The sequence below is a fragment of the Dipodomys merriami genome, unplaced genomic scaffold, assembly GCF_024711535.1.
Source record: "Dipodomys merriami isolate MVZ:Mamm:240054 unplaced genomic scaffold, mDipMer1.0.p SCAF_16, whole genome shotgun sequence".
Classification (NCBI taxonomy): domain Eukaryota; kingdom Metazoa; phylum Chordata; class Mammalia; order Rodentia; family Heteromyidae; genus Dipodomys; species Dipodomys merriami.
Genome location: NW_027202937.1, coordinates 1459299 through 1472788, shown reverse-complemented (window position 1 = coordinate 1472788; position 13490 = coordinate 1459299). Strand labels below are relative to the sequence as shown.

Here is a 13490-nt window from a genome sequence, read left to right as displayed (position 1 = left end):
GGGACCCTGCCACCATAAACAGAGAAGGTACGGGGTAGTCAGGAAGAGCAAGAGACTGAAACAGAGGCAAAGATAAGCGTGCCAGAGATCGCCTTGAGTTCTACTTCCTCCCACACACCTGGAATAGACAGAACTCTAAGCCACCCTGGAAACAGAGATGAGCTGTACAAGTTTTCCTCCCTTCCTTATAGGAGGAGGCTGTTCCATACAATTAGGTAGGCCTGGATGCCGGAGCTGCGGAGAGGAGAGATACAATGTGTACCTCTCAAATGGTGAGAGAAATCAAAACAGTGAACCCCCCTCAAAAAAAAGAACCAGAAAAAGTGGAAAAGTGGGTAGTTATGAAACAAAAATCCTGAAAGTAAGATCCAGTATTTAAAAATATGATACTGCATATACATAGTTTATACTCCTTGAAACAAATAACAGTTGTTTATGTTAGGTTAATAGGGGAAAAACATGACGTCAAACTCATGTTGTTTACCAAAAGGACATTAAAGCAAAGTGATCTACGAAAGGCTGAAAGAAAAGGGAGGAAAACCAGGCAAACCAGGACTGACAACTGGAATAGAAGACAAAGGATGAAATATAAATGTACTGGTGGGCTCAATAAAACATAACCAAAGTGCCTGAAACAAGGATCTGTAGAAATACACTATTAGAATGAGGGAATCAAAAATAGCAAATACTTATGTAGTATTGCTTCTTTGCCAGGAAGCATTCTAGGACCTCTTGCAAATATTAGCTAATTTAATTTCCACAATAATCATAGGCAACCAGTAATACTATTCACACAATATGACAGACAAAGAAACTGAGAGGCAGAGTTACCTCTCTCAAACAATTTCCCAGCAGGGGCCCTCCCTACCCCGATCCATGGAGAAGGCCAGGTAAGGAATAACCCAGCAATGCCTGAAGATTGAGGCTACGGATCACCTTGTGTAAGTGGAAGCCCCACTGGCTTTCTAAACACGAGACACCCAGCTCATCTGTCTTGCATGCTATCCGTCATCTCTTAGTCCACATCGACCTGTGGCTGATGCTCATGTTAGAAGGATTGCTTTGCGAATGCATCCTGCCCACGGTCCTCCAAACCTACTTCATGGTCATTGTCCATTTTAATCCTCTGCCTAGAGGTAGCAAGTTAGTCAAGGAGGGAGTGTGAGTATTAACCTTGAAACCAATAGGATTCTCAATACACTGATGTCCATGTATGGTCATTTTGCAACATTTTCACAAAGCTCTCCCTCCTTGCCGTGGTTTAAGAACTGTTTTCCTGTCTGTGACGTTCTCAGGAAGTCAGAAAAACGTGACTGGGAGATTCTGACGGACATGGATTTACTCACCAAAGGATGGACGGCAGGCTCTGGGTTCAAGTCCAGGGTAGCTCTGGAAGAGTAAATCATCATGAACACGAAGCACAGCGTGGTTCTCCTTTGGGATTTCATTTCTCCAGGGCTGAACTGTTTTTGCCTGAAATGGAAATATGGTGAGTTAAAGATCGAGAATTTTATTTAATAAATGAGGGCAGAAATAGCAAGTCCTGTCCTGAAGAGGCCATACTTCATAATATGAGAGAAAGAACAAAGCACAAAGGAATCAGCTTGATAGAGCTCCTGCCCATGACCTTCAGGTGAGGAGATGCTTACATTCCGGAAGATGGGATGTGGCTAAAGATGGCACCTGCATCTCAGTAGATTGAAGGTAGCAGATGTCTGAGCACATGGAATATATATGGGAAAAGTGGGGGATGGGGGGAGTCGGAAAGAAAGAGAAGGGAAAATATGGACAGAGAAGACAAACAAGCAGAAGGGAATGGCTACTTTCAATAAGAAATACAATTAGTGTTGTGATCCAGGACCCAGATTATGTGTGCAGGAAGGGACAAGAAAACACCCCTCACTTTTGGTATGTGTAATGTGCTCTGCTGATTTAATTTCCATTCTCACATTCTCTTCTATCCTAACTTACCCTATACTTGTCTTTTTAATTCTGGAAGCAACCCAGGAGATTGACCTCATATTAATGGGATCAGACCATATTAGAATTGAAAACCCTTGAACTCCAAGTTCAAGTTGTTTTGTAACTTTACTTAATTAGACAAACCATGGAATGTTAATATCGTACTATATTCCATTGGATGTATTAATTTTTACAACAATCTTATCCATGGCTCATTTAAAAGTAGAACACTTCTTAGAATTATCCAAACCCTTAATCTGGGGACTGAGGCTGTCAATTTGGCATCAAGTTCTTTGCCATTGGCTTTCCTTTGCCCATGAATTCTTGTGAAAAGATCAGCACATCGAGAGAAAAGATAGGGGCTGGGGTTACTATAAGTCACGTTGCCCTTATACATCTTTGCACTCAAGTTTTCCCTCCTGTAAAAAGGGGATGATAGTATTCCCTGATTGTCTCAGAGTTCTCAGGTTTGGATGAGAGTAAAAGCCATGAAGAGCTCCAGTGATGAACACTGGTCGTCAGTGGAATGTGGAGGGCAGACATCAGGAAGGAGAGCCCCGGCAGAAGGGCACAGGCAACCCAGGGAGCCCTGGGCAGGACTGCACCGATGGGACCAAGATGCACAAGCCAAGGGGAACTGTATTTCAATCACCAGCTGCCGTCCGCCGCCTTTTCCTCTTTCCCAGGAAAGCAGAAGGCCTTGGAAAACAGACCCAGGATGGGTAATCCAGCAATCATCAAACACATTTTTTAAATTCTGCACTCATCAGTGGATTTGGAAAAATGCTTAGTAATCTCAATTATGCAAATAGAGGTTTAAGACCAGATGCATCAGCTGTGGAAATATTACAGCAAGTTACTGGCTTCTTGAAGTTTACCAGAAGTTTGAAAGCCTTTTTGGATAAGCATTTGGTTGGTTTATCTAGCTAAGAGCATCTGTCCTGGGGTGAATCAGGTATATAGGAGATAACTTAATCTTTTCAGATCCTAATTTACTGCACTATATATACTAGTTATATATCCTGTACGATGTATGCTATAGTTACTGCACTGGTATTTCAGTTAGTTCCATACTGAGGAACTTAATTAAGGGCATGAGATTTAGTAATGGAACAGTTCATGAGGCAGGCACCCTACCTATCTTTAGACCATTTGTTGATGTTGGCTTGTTCTTCCTGTCTTTTTCTTTTCCTTTCTTTTCTTTCTCTTTCTTTCTTTCTTTCTTTTTCTTTCTTTCTTTCTTTCTCTTGCTTCCTTGCTTGTTCCTTCCTTTTCTCCCCTCTCCTCCCCTTCCATCCCCTCCCCTCCCCTTCTATCCCCTCTCCTCTCCTCTATTTGTCAGATATAGTGTTCTCAAATGTCATATCTAGCCCTTCCACATGGGCCAATGGACAATACCATTCCACCTGCCATATTTCTTTGCACTCACCATACCCCTTTGCATCTCCTAAGCCAGATCTCATTAAAAAAAAATTCTTCCTTCTACCAACTCATGGTTTTTTTAAAAACCATGAAAAAAATACTAAAGGTACCAGCCACATAGCCGGGGGTGTCTCTACTTGGAAGAAAAGAGAACACCTCACTTTGAAATGTACAACCATCAGGGCTTGACCAACAGCAACAACATACCCAGTGGGAAGCACTTCCGATTCCCAGGTTTGAGGCTGCATGGGGGAGAGACTCAAAGTTGAACATCTCTGAGCTACACCAGCAATCTGACAGCAGCGCTCCACCTCTCAGAAGTCCTCCTCTGGAAGCGAGCCAGTGCTGACTATAATTCAGTACTGAGGAAAAGATGATCTACACTGACCTAGTTAACAATGTGTGGCAGGAAAGGGTCTGTGGCCCAACAGCTAGAGAGCTTGTCTTGTAGGCTCTAAGTCTTTAAGTCCAAAAAAATAAACAAGTGAACAGCAAACAACAACAAGAAAAGTAAGGAACACACACCCACAATCAAGGCAGTGTGTGTTCAGTAGGGTGCCTTTACTTTGAAAGCCTGAGATGTTTATTATATTCATTCTCAAATTCCTGGAGTAAAAGGCAAAGGTTGAGAAAAACAAGCAGAGAGAGAGACCAAAAAAATGTATCTGATGTCGTTCACTATTTTCCCACTTAAATGAAAAGGGTGGACATTCCACTGCACTTCACTCATCAGTGTGAGCTGTCCACGTTGTTTAGAAAGCTGGGAAACATGATCTAATTCCCAGGATGGACCCTGGGTGGCTGAACCATGCCCTGGTCTCCTCTGACTCTGCTTTCCTGTCCATGGAGTCAAAAGAGGGAGAGGAAAAGAAAGCAGGCAGACAGCACAGGCCAGGAAAAGCCCACCATCTTCTCAGCAGCCGTGCCCTGGGAGGCGGAGGGGTGGGGCTCCACTTGATAACGCTGCTCATGGCATTGGTTGTGGTTATGGATGGTGACATTCCAAGAGCCGCTGCTGAAATTCAGTGGTTCTCCCAACTGTTCTATCACCCCTCGGCCGCCCTGGCCTGCCCCGATTTTGTTTGGGCTGAGGATGTGGCAGGGGGTGGAGAGGAGGAGAAATGGGCTCCTCCTGAACTTACAGGGATCCTGCATTCTCACGACCCGGCCCCACCCACCCGTGAGGTCAGTGACCGACTGCCATATTGTCCAGTGGCAAACTGGGGCCGACGAAGGCCCATTTCACCACTAAGTTATTCTTATTCGCCACATATGGAAATAGAAGTTTTGTGAGTAGCTCGCTTCAGCCACACATGGATATGTGAAAGTGGCACACAAAAAAGGTTATAAACCAAGTATTCTATTCCACTGAGGATAAGGTACCAGGTGAACTACATGCTCTTCTTAGTGGAATATAGGCAGGAGTAAATGGAACTTTTTCTCCAGGTGGACACCTGAGCAGAAACACACATTCTATCCTCTCCCGGGCCCTAACTAGCTGTGTGATAGCAGAGTGGGTTACTTCACTGCTCTGGGCCTGTTTCTCTATCCCAGAGGCCAGAGATTTGCTAGAACTCAGTGATTTTTAAACTGAGGTATGTGTCACTCCCTGAAGGGGGTCCTGTTACTGTTCAACAACATCAAACTCCTCACGGATAACTTCAAATCAGTGCACCTCACTCAAGTGAGTCTAGTAACTCTAACCACATCGTGCATCCATTCACCCCATCTCCAACTCTCTTCCTCGCTTCACAGGTACCATGGAAACGGGGGCCATTTTTTTCACCTGCACCCCACTTCCCGAAGTGTTCTTTGCACGAGGCACCCCCTGTCTGGTCTCTCACTGGTTTCAGAAAAGGAGTTTTCCCACACATACACACTAGCCTTCCAGCCGCTCTGTGGCCTGGATCTTATTTCTAAGAGTATGTGCATCTAACAAAACCTTCATGGTGGCTCACTGTAGAAGTCGCTCTGCTGTTCCGCCATCTAAAATGGCGCCAGTGGTTTCCTAGCGCCCATGTACAAGTGAGAGAAGAAGGTGTGAAAATCCATCTTGGAGACCAAATCCTGGGCATGGAGAAGAACCAATATTGTCAAGCTCTTTTGTTTTGGTGTTGAGCCGGTGAACCTTGCTGTATATTTGGATTGTTCATCGCTATCCCTTCTGATCCTGAGGTCCAAGGCGTCTGCTGCTTGTGCAAACGCTACTCCGCCAATGCCCAGGCAACAGGTCTTGGTCTTTGCAGCTATGATTCATCGCTAGCTCCTGAGCTTCCCCAACCCCAACCCCATTGCAATGAAGACCCTGAACATGCCTGCTAGCACTGCATTTGTTATCACGAGTATTTCATGACGTATTTTTACCAATCCCCTTGCGCATCTACTCATTAGTGCCTGGACACACATTTTACAAAGTCCTGCCAAGTGCCAGGTGCAGGAAGTGACAGTCACCAAGACTGTCTCCATGGAGCTGAGGATCTAATGGAGCAGAAGGAAACAGCATTAAATCACCAGTCCCTCGGTTCACGGTGGAGCTGTGGTCAGGAAGTGCTCCAAGGAGAGTAATCGTAATGCTAATATCTCTTTCCCCAGCACTTACTATGCTTGAGTCTCTGAGATGAGCACTGACTCTATTAATTAATTAAAATTTTCTACTAACCTCAACGAGGTGGTTCTAGTATAACATGTAATTACTAGTACAATACTAAAATAACTGAGATAGCTTCCCTGAGCCAAAACTTGAACCAAGTGTTAGGTCCGCCTGGAACCCTGTGGTAGTCTTCCTTTCAGCTAAACCTTACACCAGCAAGTCCAAGTCCAGAGCCCATTCTTTAACCAATATGCTGAGGGGTCTAAACAAAAGCAAAAGTAAGCAAAACAACCTATAAGAGTCATGAGCTGGTCTAGAGAGCTTATAGATTCCCTAGAAGAAGTATTTAATGGAGCCAAACTTGAAACATGAATTTGAGTTACCCAAATTAAAAGAGGAGGCTGAACGTGGGGAGGAAGAGGGCTCCACATGGAAACAGATCCTGAGCAAAAGCCCTGAGGTAGGGTTGAAAGAAAAGCACAGCACATTCAAATAAATGCAAGATTGGCAGAACACCAAAAAGAAGCAGAAGATGGGTACAGGCAGGGAAAAGAGTAGGCAAGTCTGGTAAGCGCAACCACAGAACTAAGTAAGATTGACCAGGAAGACACCCGAGAGAGAACAGAAATCCTAGGACCCAATTCCCCAGAATTCCAAAGGAATGAGCCAAAGGACATGCTGGTAGCCAGGAAGTGTGGGTGTCCAGGGGCTACGGTCAATTCTGTCCACACTGGATCTGGAGATGAGATGTACGCGTAGAAAGGAGGGTTCCCGCAGGGCGCTGGATGGATGTCAGTGCAGGAAGATGTAGGGCATGTGGGAGGGGAGCATCTGGGTGTGTGGAGCCTGAGGAACCGGGAATTGGGTTGTTTGGAAGAGGGGAGGGCAGAGAGCCTTTCCCATGTGTGGTTCTCACACCGCACGCTTCAGCTTTCTCCTTAAGAAAGGGGCATGGTCTGTTGCATGCTGCAGGCCTCCTTGGAACCTGGCAGGCGGCTAGCCAATGGACGGACTGTTGGACCCGACAAAAGGGTACAAAAGGGCTCCCTCCCTACATCCACCTAGCCCTGTCCTCGGGGACACTCAGACTAGCCTCGGAAACCCCATTCAACAACAGACATGTACTTCCCAAAGCAGAAGCAGAAACAGACTGGAGAGAGACCTGCACCTGCCATCTCTCCCGTGAGAGCCTGCCCACACCCAGCCGCCGTGTGTGGGCCTGCTATGGACCATGCCTCAGTGCAGAACCCCGGTCCTGGGTGACTTGGCCGAGGTTCTCACTCTTGGCTCCTCTGCTTGAGACCAAGATTCGCATCAAGGAGAGGAGGCTGTCAATCGCCTCCCTTCTGAGCCTGGGAATCACAGATTAACGTCATCAACTGTAAACCAGACCCTAGCTCCTCGGGAGGCTGAGATCTGAGGATCATGGTTCAAAGCCAGGCTGGGTAGGAAAGTCCATGAGATTCCTATCTCCAATTAACCATCAAAAAGTCATAAGTGGAGCCATGGCTCAGGTGGTAGAGTGCCAGCTCTGAGTGAAAAAAGGTAAGTATAGAGCTCAGGCCCTGAGTTAAAGCCTGAGTATATTCTCTGTCTCTGTCTCTCTCCTCTCTTTCTCTCTCTCTATTTCTGTGTCTCTCTTTCTGTCTCTGTCTCTCTTTCACACACACACACACTCACACACTCACTCACACACACACACACACAGCCATCAAGTGCAGCTTTCAGACTCTACCTTCCACAGATCTGTCCTCACGGTCGTGGAACGATGATCTGTATCTCTGCTGACCTTATTTAGTGACATGAGTCATCCCTCACACATGCAGAAACACAAGCTAAATATTTATTTAACACAAACACAAAACACAATGCCAACTAATGGACCAAATGGAAGAGAACTAATTTTTTTTTCTCTTCTTACTTTTCCTTTGCCTTGAAATCAGGTCCAGCTCCAGCATTGTGTCCAGGTCCCACTCGGTGCTATCAGATCATGGAGGAACATTTGTTTGTACACAATGGGATCGACTTTTCCAAAACACGGGGCACATGTGGACAGCCTTGATAACCTTTCATGCTTCTTCCTTGTGGTAAATCACAGGGGATTTCAACCTTCAAGAGAGAGATTGCCATCTCTAGAAAAACATCGAGTTCCTAACTCCACTCTTATCTAGTCCATCTCCCTGCTCAGGTTTATCTTGTGGAGGGATTTCCCTGCACCAGGCAAAACAATGTCAGACAATGCCTCCCCACCCCCCCCACCCGCTTAGTCCACGGCCAGCCAGCTGGCCAAGAATCTGAAGTCTGGGGGTGGGTTTTAAGTTTTACATTCTGTGCTTCTATTGTCTTTTTTTAGGTGAGTATTTTAATACACATATGCATAATAATGGTAATAATAATTAATAATGGATCGACCAAAACATCTTCTGGCCACTTTTTTTTTGGTGGTGGGGCCTGAACTCTGGGCCTGGGCGCTGTCCCTCAGCTCTTCAGCTCAAGGCGAGCACTCTGCCACTTGATCTACAGCACCACTTCCAGCTTTTTGTGCTTATGTGGTACTCAGGAATTGAACCCAGGGCCTCATGCATGCAAAGCAAAGCACTCTACCACTGAGCCACCTTCCCAGCCCCCTCCTGGCCACTATGTAGAAACAGAAGCCTAGGGTTTCTGGCTGGGCCAGATCTTAACCTTTCCGTTGCTGGATGGGGGGGGGGGATGGGTTCTAGGGAGGATCTAGCAGAGGGAAGCTGAGGCAGGGCTGGGCACTTGAGACCGGGGCGGGGGAGAGGAAGGAAGGGTGTTGTTGGGGCAAAAGGTATTCCAATATTTTGCCAGGCACAGGTGGCTCATGCCTATCATCCTAGCTACCAGGAGTCTGAAATCTGAGGGTCATGGTTCGAAGCTAGTGTAGGCAGGACTTTTATCTCCAATTAACCAGCATATATATATATATATATATATATATATATATATATATATATATGGATGTGGAACAGTGGTTCAAGTGGTGAGCAAAAATGCTCACAGACAGTGCCCAGACTCTGAGTTCAAGAACCCAGAACACATTTCACTTAGAAAGACCATCTCAGCCTTCTGCAGTTCTTCTCTGTAAGCTCTCAGCCACCTGACTTTGCTCCATGGCTTCCCTTAAATCTTTGTTTCTCCAGTTAGGGATGTGACCAGACTTTAACAACCAGGAGTGTGCTACTCAAAATACAGCAGCCCTGTTGGGGAGGGGGCGTAGTGGCCGAGCACTTGCTTGCTGGGCACAAAGCCCACGAGTTCACTAAAGGTGCTTAGACTAATTCACATGGCAAACGTGATCACCTCGACCTAATAATAAAGCCAGGCTTGCCAAATCTTGCCGTAACGTCTGGATTCAGAACAGACTGATTCACTAATAAGCTCCTAATGAACGAACCTTCCTTTACAGTATGTGTAAACGTGAACAGCAGTACCACAGCCAATCAATCAATCCATCAGTCAAACAGCCTTGGGAAGTCTTGCTCTTCGAGGGCCTCTTTAACTTGTCCTTATTATGCAAAGCACCTTATCAAGAGACGCACTTATTTCACTTGTGTTTCCTCTGGTTTCCCTAGCTACCTGTTGGTCCCGCCCCGGTGTCGCTCCCATTTCCTTCCCCCTCCTTTCACTAGCCCCATCCTGTCCATTCCGCAATCCCTCCTCCTCTCACAGTGGCCTCACTCTAAGCCATGCCAAATACTTTTGCCCTCGGCTTTTCTCTCTTGACACCTTTTCTCTCTGCGGGAGCTTGGCTGCTCCACAGATTTATGTGAACCTTCCTAAAACTTCCCTTTCCATGCTGGCCTCTTTGAACTATCATCATCTCCATTTGGTAAACAGGGAACCCAGGCTTGTGATGGGATCAGAGGATGCGAACAGAACGCTGAGTGGATAATTGATGGATTCCTGGTGGGCCCTGGGCAATGCCTGCATTGATTGAAAAAGCCTCCTCAGAGCTCTCTGCTCGGGGGAGTCAGATCCACACAGAAGAGCCCCTCATGGTGTTCACCTGAAGGGAGACAGCCACAACCCTGACGGGTGATATGCACAGGAGCAGCTGAAGAGGAAAGTCAGAGCAGAAAAGGCATCGGGGACCAGGTTTGCCATGAAAAAGAAAAGAAAATGGGAATCCCCCTTGATCATTGATTTAGATAAATCCAGAAGATAGCCAATCAGGCAAAGGATTAATTAGTATTCCCCCCTTCCCAGACACACCCTACTTAAGATTAGAATGCAATTTAAGGGGTGACCGAGAAGTCAGTCAGCTGACAGGAGAAGAGAACAACACACACATATCCTGTTTACCTAGGACACTCAATCCAACTCTGTAGAATCCCTGAGCAGTCGGGAGCCAACTTGTCCACAGGCGAGTGAGCCATGGGTCGCTCCCAGTTAAGACCACAGGGCTATGCCAACGGCCCAGGGTGCCAGACACTTCCCGGGGCTCCTCCTCTAAACAACAGGGGGAGCTACAGCTGCCCACACCACTGCCCCCCAACGTTGTAGAACCATAAACACCGTAAACAGGTGACATTGCTTCTCCACTTAATCACACCATAGCTTATAACCAGGACTCAATGGTTCTCAACTCCTGCACAAAATGGGATCACTTAAGGGACATGAACCGACTCTCTCTCTCTCTCTCTCTCTCTCTCTCTTTCTCTCTCTCTTTCTCTCCCTCTCTCCCCACCTCAGTCCTCATACCCAGTCCAATTCCCAGTGATTCTGACTCAGTTGTACTAACAAAGCAGCAGCTAGATGTTGCTCTCTTTTAGAAAGTTCCGGTTGCTATGAACAGGTAGCAGATGTTCACATCTGCAAGCAGTCTGGATGAGGCAGCAGGTTGGGGTACCTCCGTGACCCTCACCCCCCAGCAAAACACCTGACACCTTGCCTCAAAACAGAATAGAGTCCAACTGGTTGCATGAGTTGTGTAGTACCTGTGACCATCACCCTGACGGTACTGACTGCAAGCAGAACTGAAAAGCCAGCCATCTGTTTCTTCCTATCCCCGTGCCCACAAAGCTTGATTTGTGAAGCTAGGCAAATAAATCAAGCTCTGTCCCTTTCATAATCATATTCCCTGAAACAGGAACAAGATGTCTGCTTTATTTGTGATGTGGAGAAACAGGGGGCATGAAAGTCTCTGAAGAACAAAATTGATGCCGAGCACCAGTGGCTCACACCTGGAATCCTAGCGACTCCAGAGGCGGAGATCAGAGGATTGCAGTTCAAAGTCAGCCCAGGCAGGAAAGTCCCTGTAGACTCTTACCAGAAAACTGGTAGAAGTGGAGTCTCAAAGTGGTAGAGCACTAGCCTTGAGCAAAAGAGCTCAAGGACAGCACCCAGGCCCCGAGTTCAAGCTCCACAATCAATAACAACAACAAGAAAAAAAAAAGAACAAAATCGTTGCATGTAAATAATGGCAAGAGATTGAATCTATGTTTATAGGAGATGGACCAGGCTTAGCACCCAGTGCGGGTGGCATTCCATGGTGATGCTTCTGACTGCTATGAGAAGCCTCACAGTACCAGGACCAGTGTAGCAGGCGATACAGACATGTTGTTGCCTCACTCCATACATACAGCATCTATAAATACACCAGGCCTTGATGGCGCTCTGTTACAAACCTGACACTACGCAATGGGGTACAATGACACCCACAGCTCTGGAGAAAAGTCAAGGGCATCTAAACTGAATGAGATGATCGCTATTGGATTTCAAAACCGTCAAGACCCAGTGACTTGTCGTTTGGAGTGGTAAAATGTTGGCAAGGACAAGAAAAGCCAAGATAGTGACTGTAAAGTTCTCTGTAGTTACTCTTGCTTATTGTCCCTTCTTTGCCTTTCTGCATGACCACGATGAGCTGGTTCCTACTCAACAATTTAGGGGCATGGAAGAGGTAGACAGCCACCTTTTTATAGGCAACTGAAAGAGATGGAAAAATGAACCTCTGTCGAATGTGTTGATCCTCCATGGAACAAAGGGGAATCTCTCCCACCTGTAGGCTATCTTCCCTGGGCCAGCCACTTTGCCTATCCATTGATCATTCCACCGAATCAAGTCCTTAGATTTTTACTGCTCCCTCCCTTTTATATTTCCAAAACAAAGATACTTTTGTTGCTCTTCAAACCACTTATTAGCAGGTCTAGAATCTCGATGGGGGGGAGTCGTTGATAATATCGATTGCCAAGGCCCAAACCAACATGAAAATATTAATCACAGAAGTAAGCCGAATCCACAACACGGTCTTCTAGATATTGAAAGAATTGTTTGTGTTGTCCTGGTATCCCTTTGTCCTGGCACTGAGAGAAAGGCCCTAGAAGGAGCCAGGGTGGAAATCTGACCACAGCAGTGAACTGAGCTGTACAGGGCTGGTCCAGAGAGCCGGGAAGAACAGAAAATGAACTTTTAACTAGTAACACAGCGAAGTATTACCAGGATGGCCTTTGAGGAGAGGGACTACTGTGTGCATTGGGGTAAAAGCCCCTGAAAACCTGTTGTGAGATGCCCTCACAAGAAGATTTAGATATTTCCTATGCAATTCCAAGACTTAAAGACCAGGTCTACGACTGCTGCAGAACAGGTAGACAGGGCAGGATGACTCTTCCACAAAGTATAAGAAAACACGCGTAAGCAAAGCCACACATCCTGGCGCTTCCCCTCTTTTCTGGAACATTCCTTGCAAGTCTGTCTGGCTCTTGAGCTCCGGATCGTATTTCTTGACGGGCACTCAGAGTCCTTGGTCCCCAGCTATGGGCGGGAGGTTGTGGGGACACCTGTGTGGTGAGGGCAGCGCATGCCCCCCTCACGCACCCATGGGAACCCTGGATCTGAGCATGCTCCTGCCTCGGGATGGGAGAACTCACCTAAGAGTAAAGCCAAGCTTCGCTAGGAGGAAAACAAAATCCTCATCCTAGATGCAGTCTTAGCAACTACCGCAGTGCTATGCACAGTGCCCTTGGGATCTACTTTGTCTTCCTGTCGTTTATGTCAGAGGAGCCATGTGAAAACACACCAGACGGAGAGGACAAACCGAACCTGGGGGTGCGTGCCAGGCAGTGCAGAAGCAGCCCGGGTCCCCAGGGGCTTGCGAACAAGAAGGACGGGCCATAGTAGGAAGAACACATTACCTGTCCAGTACTGTTGTCCCCAGAAGGGCTCCTGCTCTCTGATCAGATGACTAGAAGCTTCCAGCGTCTACTAGGAGGCCATTGCCTCCGGCTTCCTGGAAGACCTCACACCCGGGGCAGGGAATGCTGAATGGGATTCATTTCGACCTTTCAGCAAGTCTAGAAGCTTCTTTGAACAAGCTCATGTCTCCCCAGCGGTGTTCGGAGCCTCGTAGAACCAGCCCCGAGCCTCTGTGCTGTTTGAAGAAAAAAAAAAGAAGCAATTTCCTGCTCCTCTTCCCCGGATGGCAGTGCCTTCCCCTCCCGCCCACGGGAAGTCCTTCAGATCCTCTTATCTGGAAACCTCCTCAGCCAGTGGACAG

General features: G+C 46.9%; 1 protein-coding gene across 4 annotated transcripts in view; it reads right to left on the bottom strand.

The window, feature by feature from the left end:
• Adgrf5 (adhesion G protein-coupled receptor F5) overlaps positions 1-13490 on the bottom strand; it is a 73079-nt gene that overhangs the window by 40379 nt on the left and 19210 nt on the right. For 3 of the 4 annotated variants that reach the window (XM_070023585.1, XM_070023583.1, XM_070023586.1), the window contains exons 2-3: positions 13129-13364; positions 1347-1473 (exon numbers count right to left, since the gene is read on the bottom strand). In XM_070023585.1, the coding sequence (XP_069879686.1) occupies positions 1347-1448 (102 nt within the window). In that variant the 5' untranslated portion in view covers positions 1449-1473; positions 13129-13364. The remainder of the gene's footprint in view (positions 1-1346; positions 1474-13128; positions 13365-13490) is intronic. The other variant, XM_070023584.1, reaches the window with a different exon arrangement.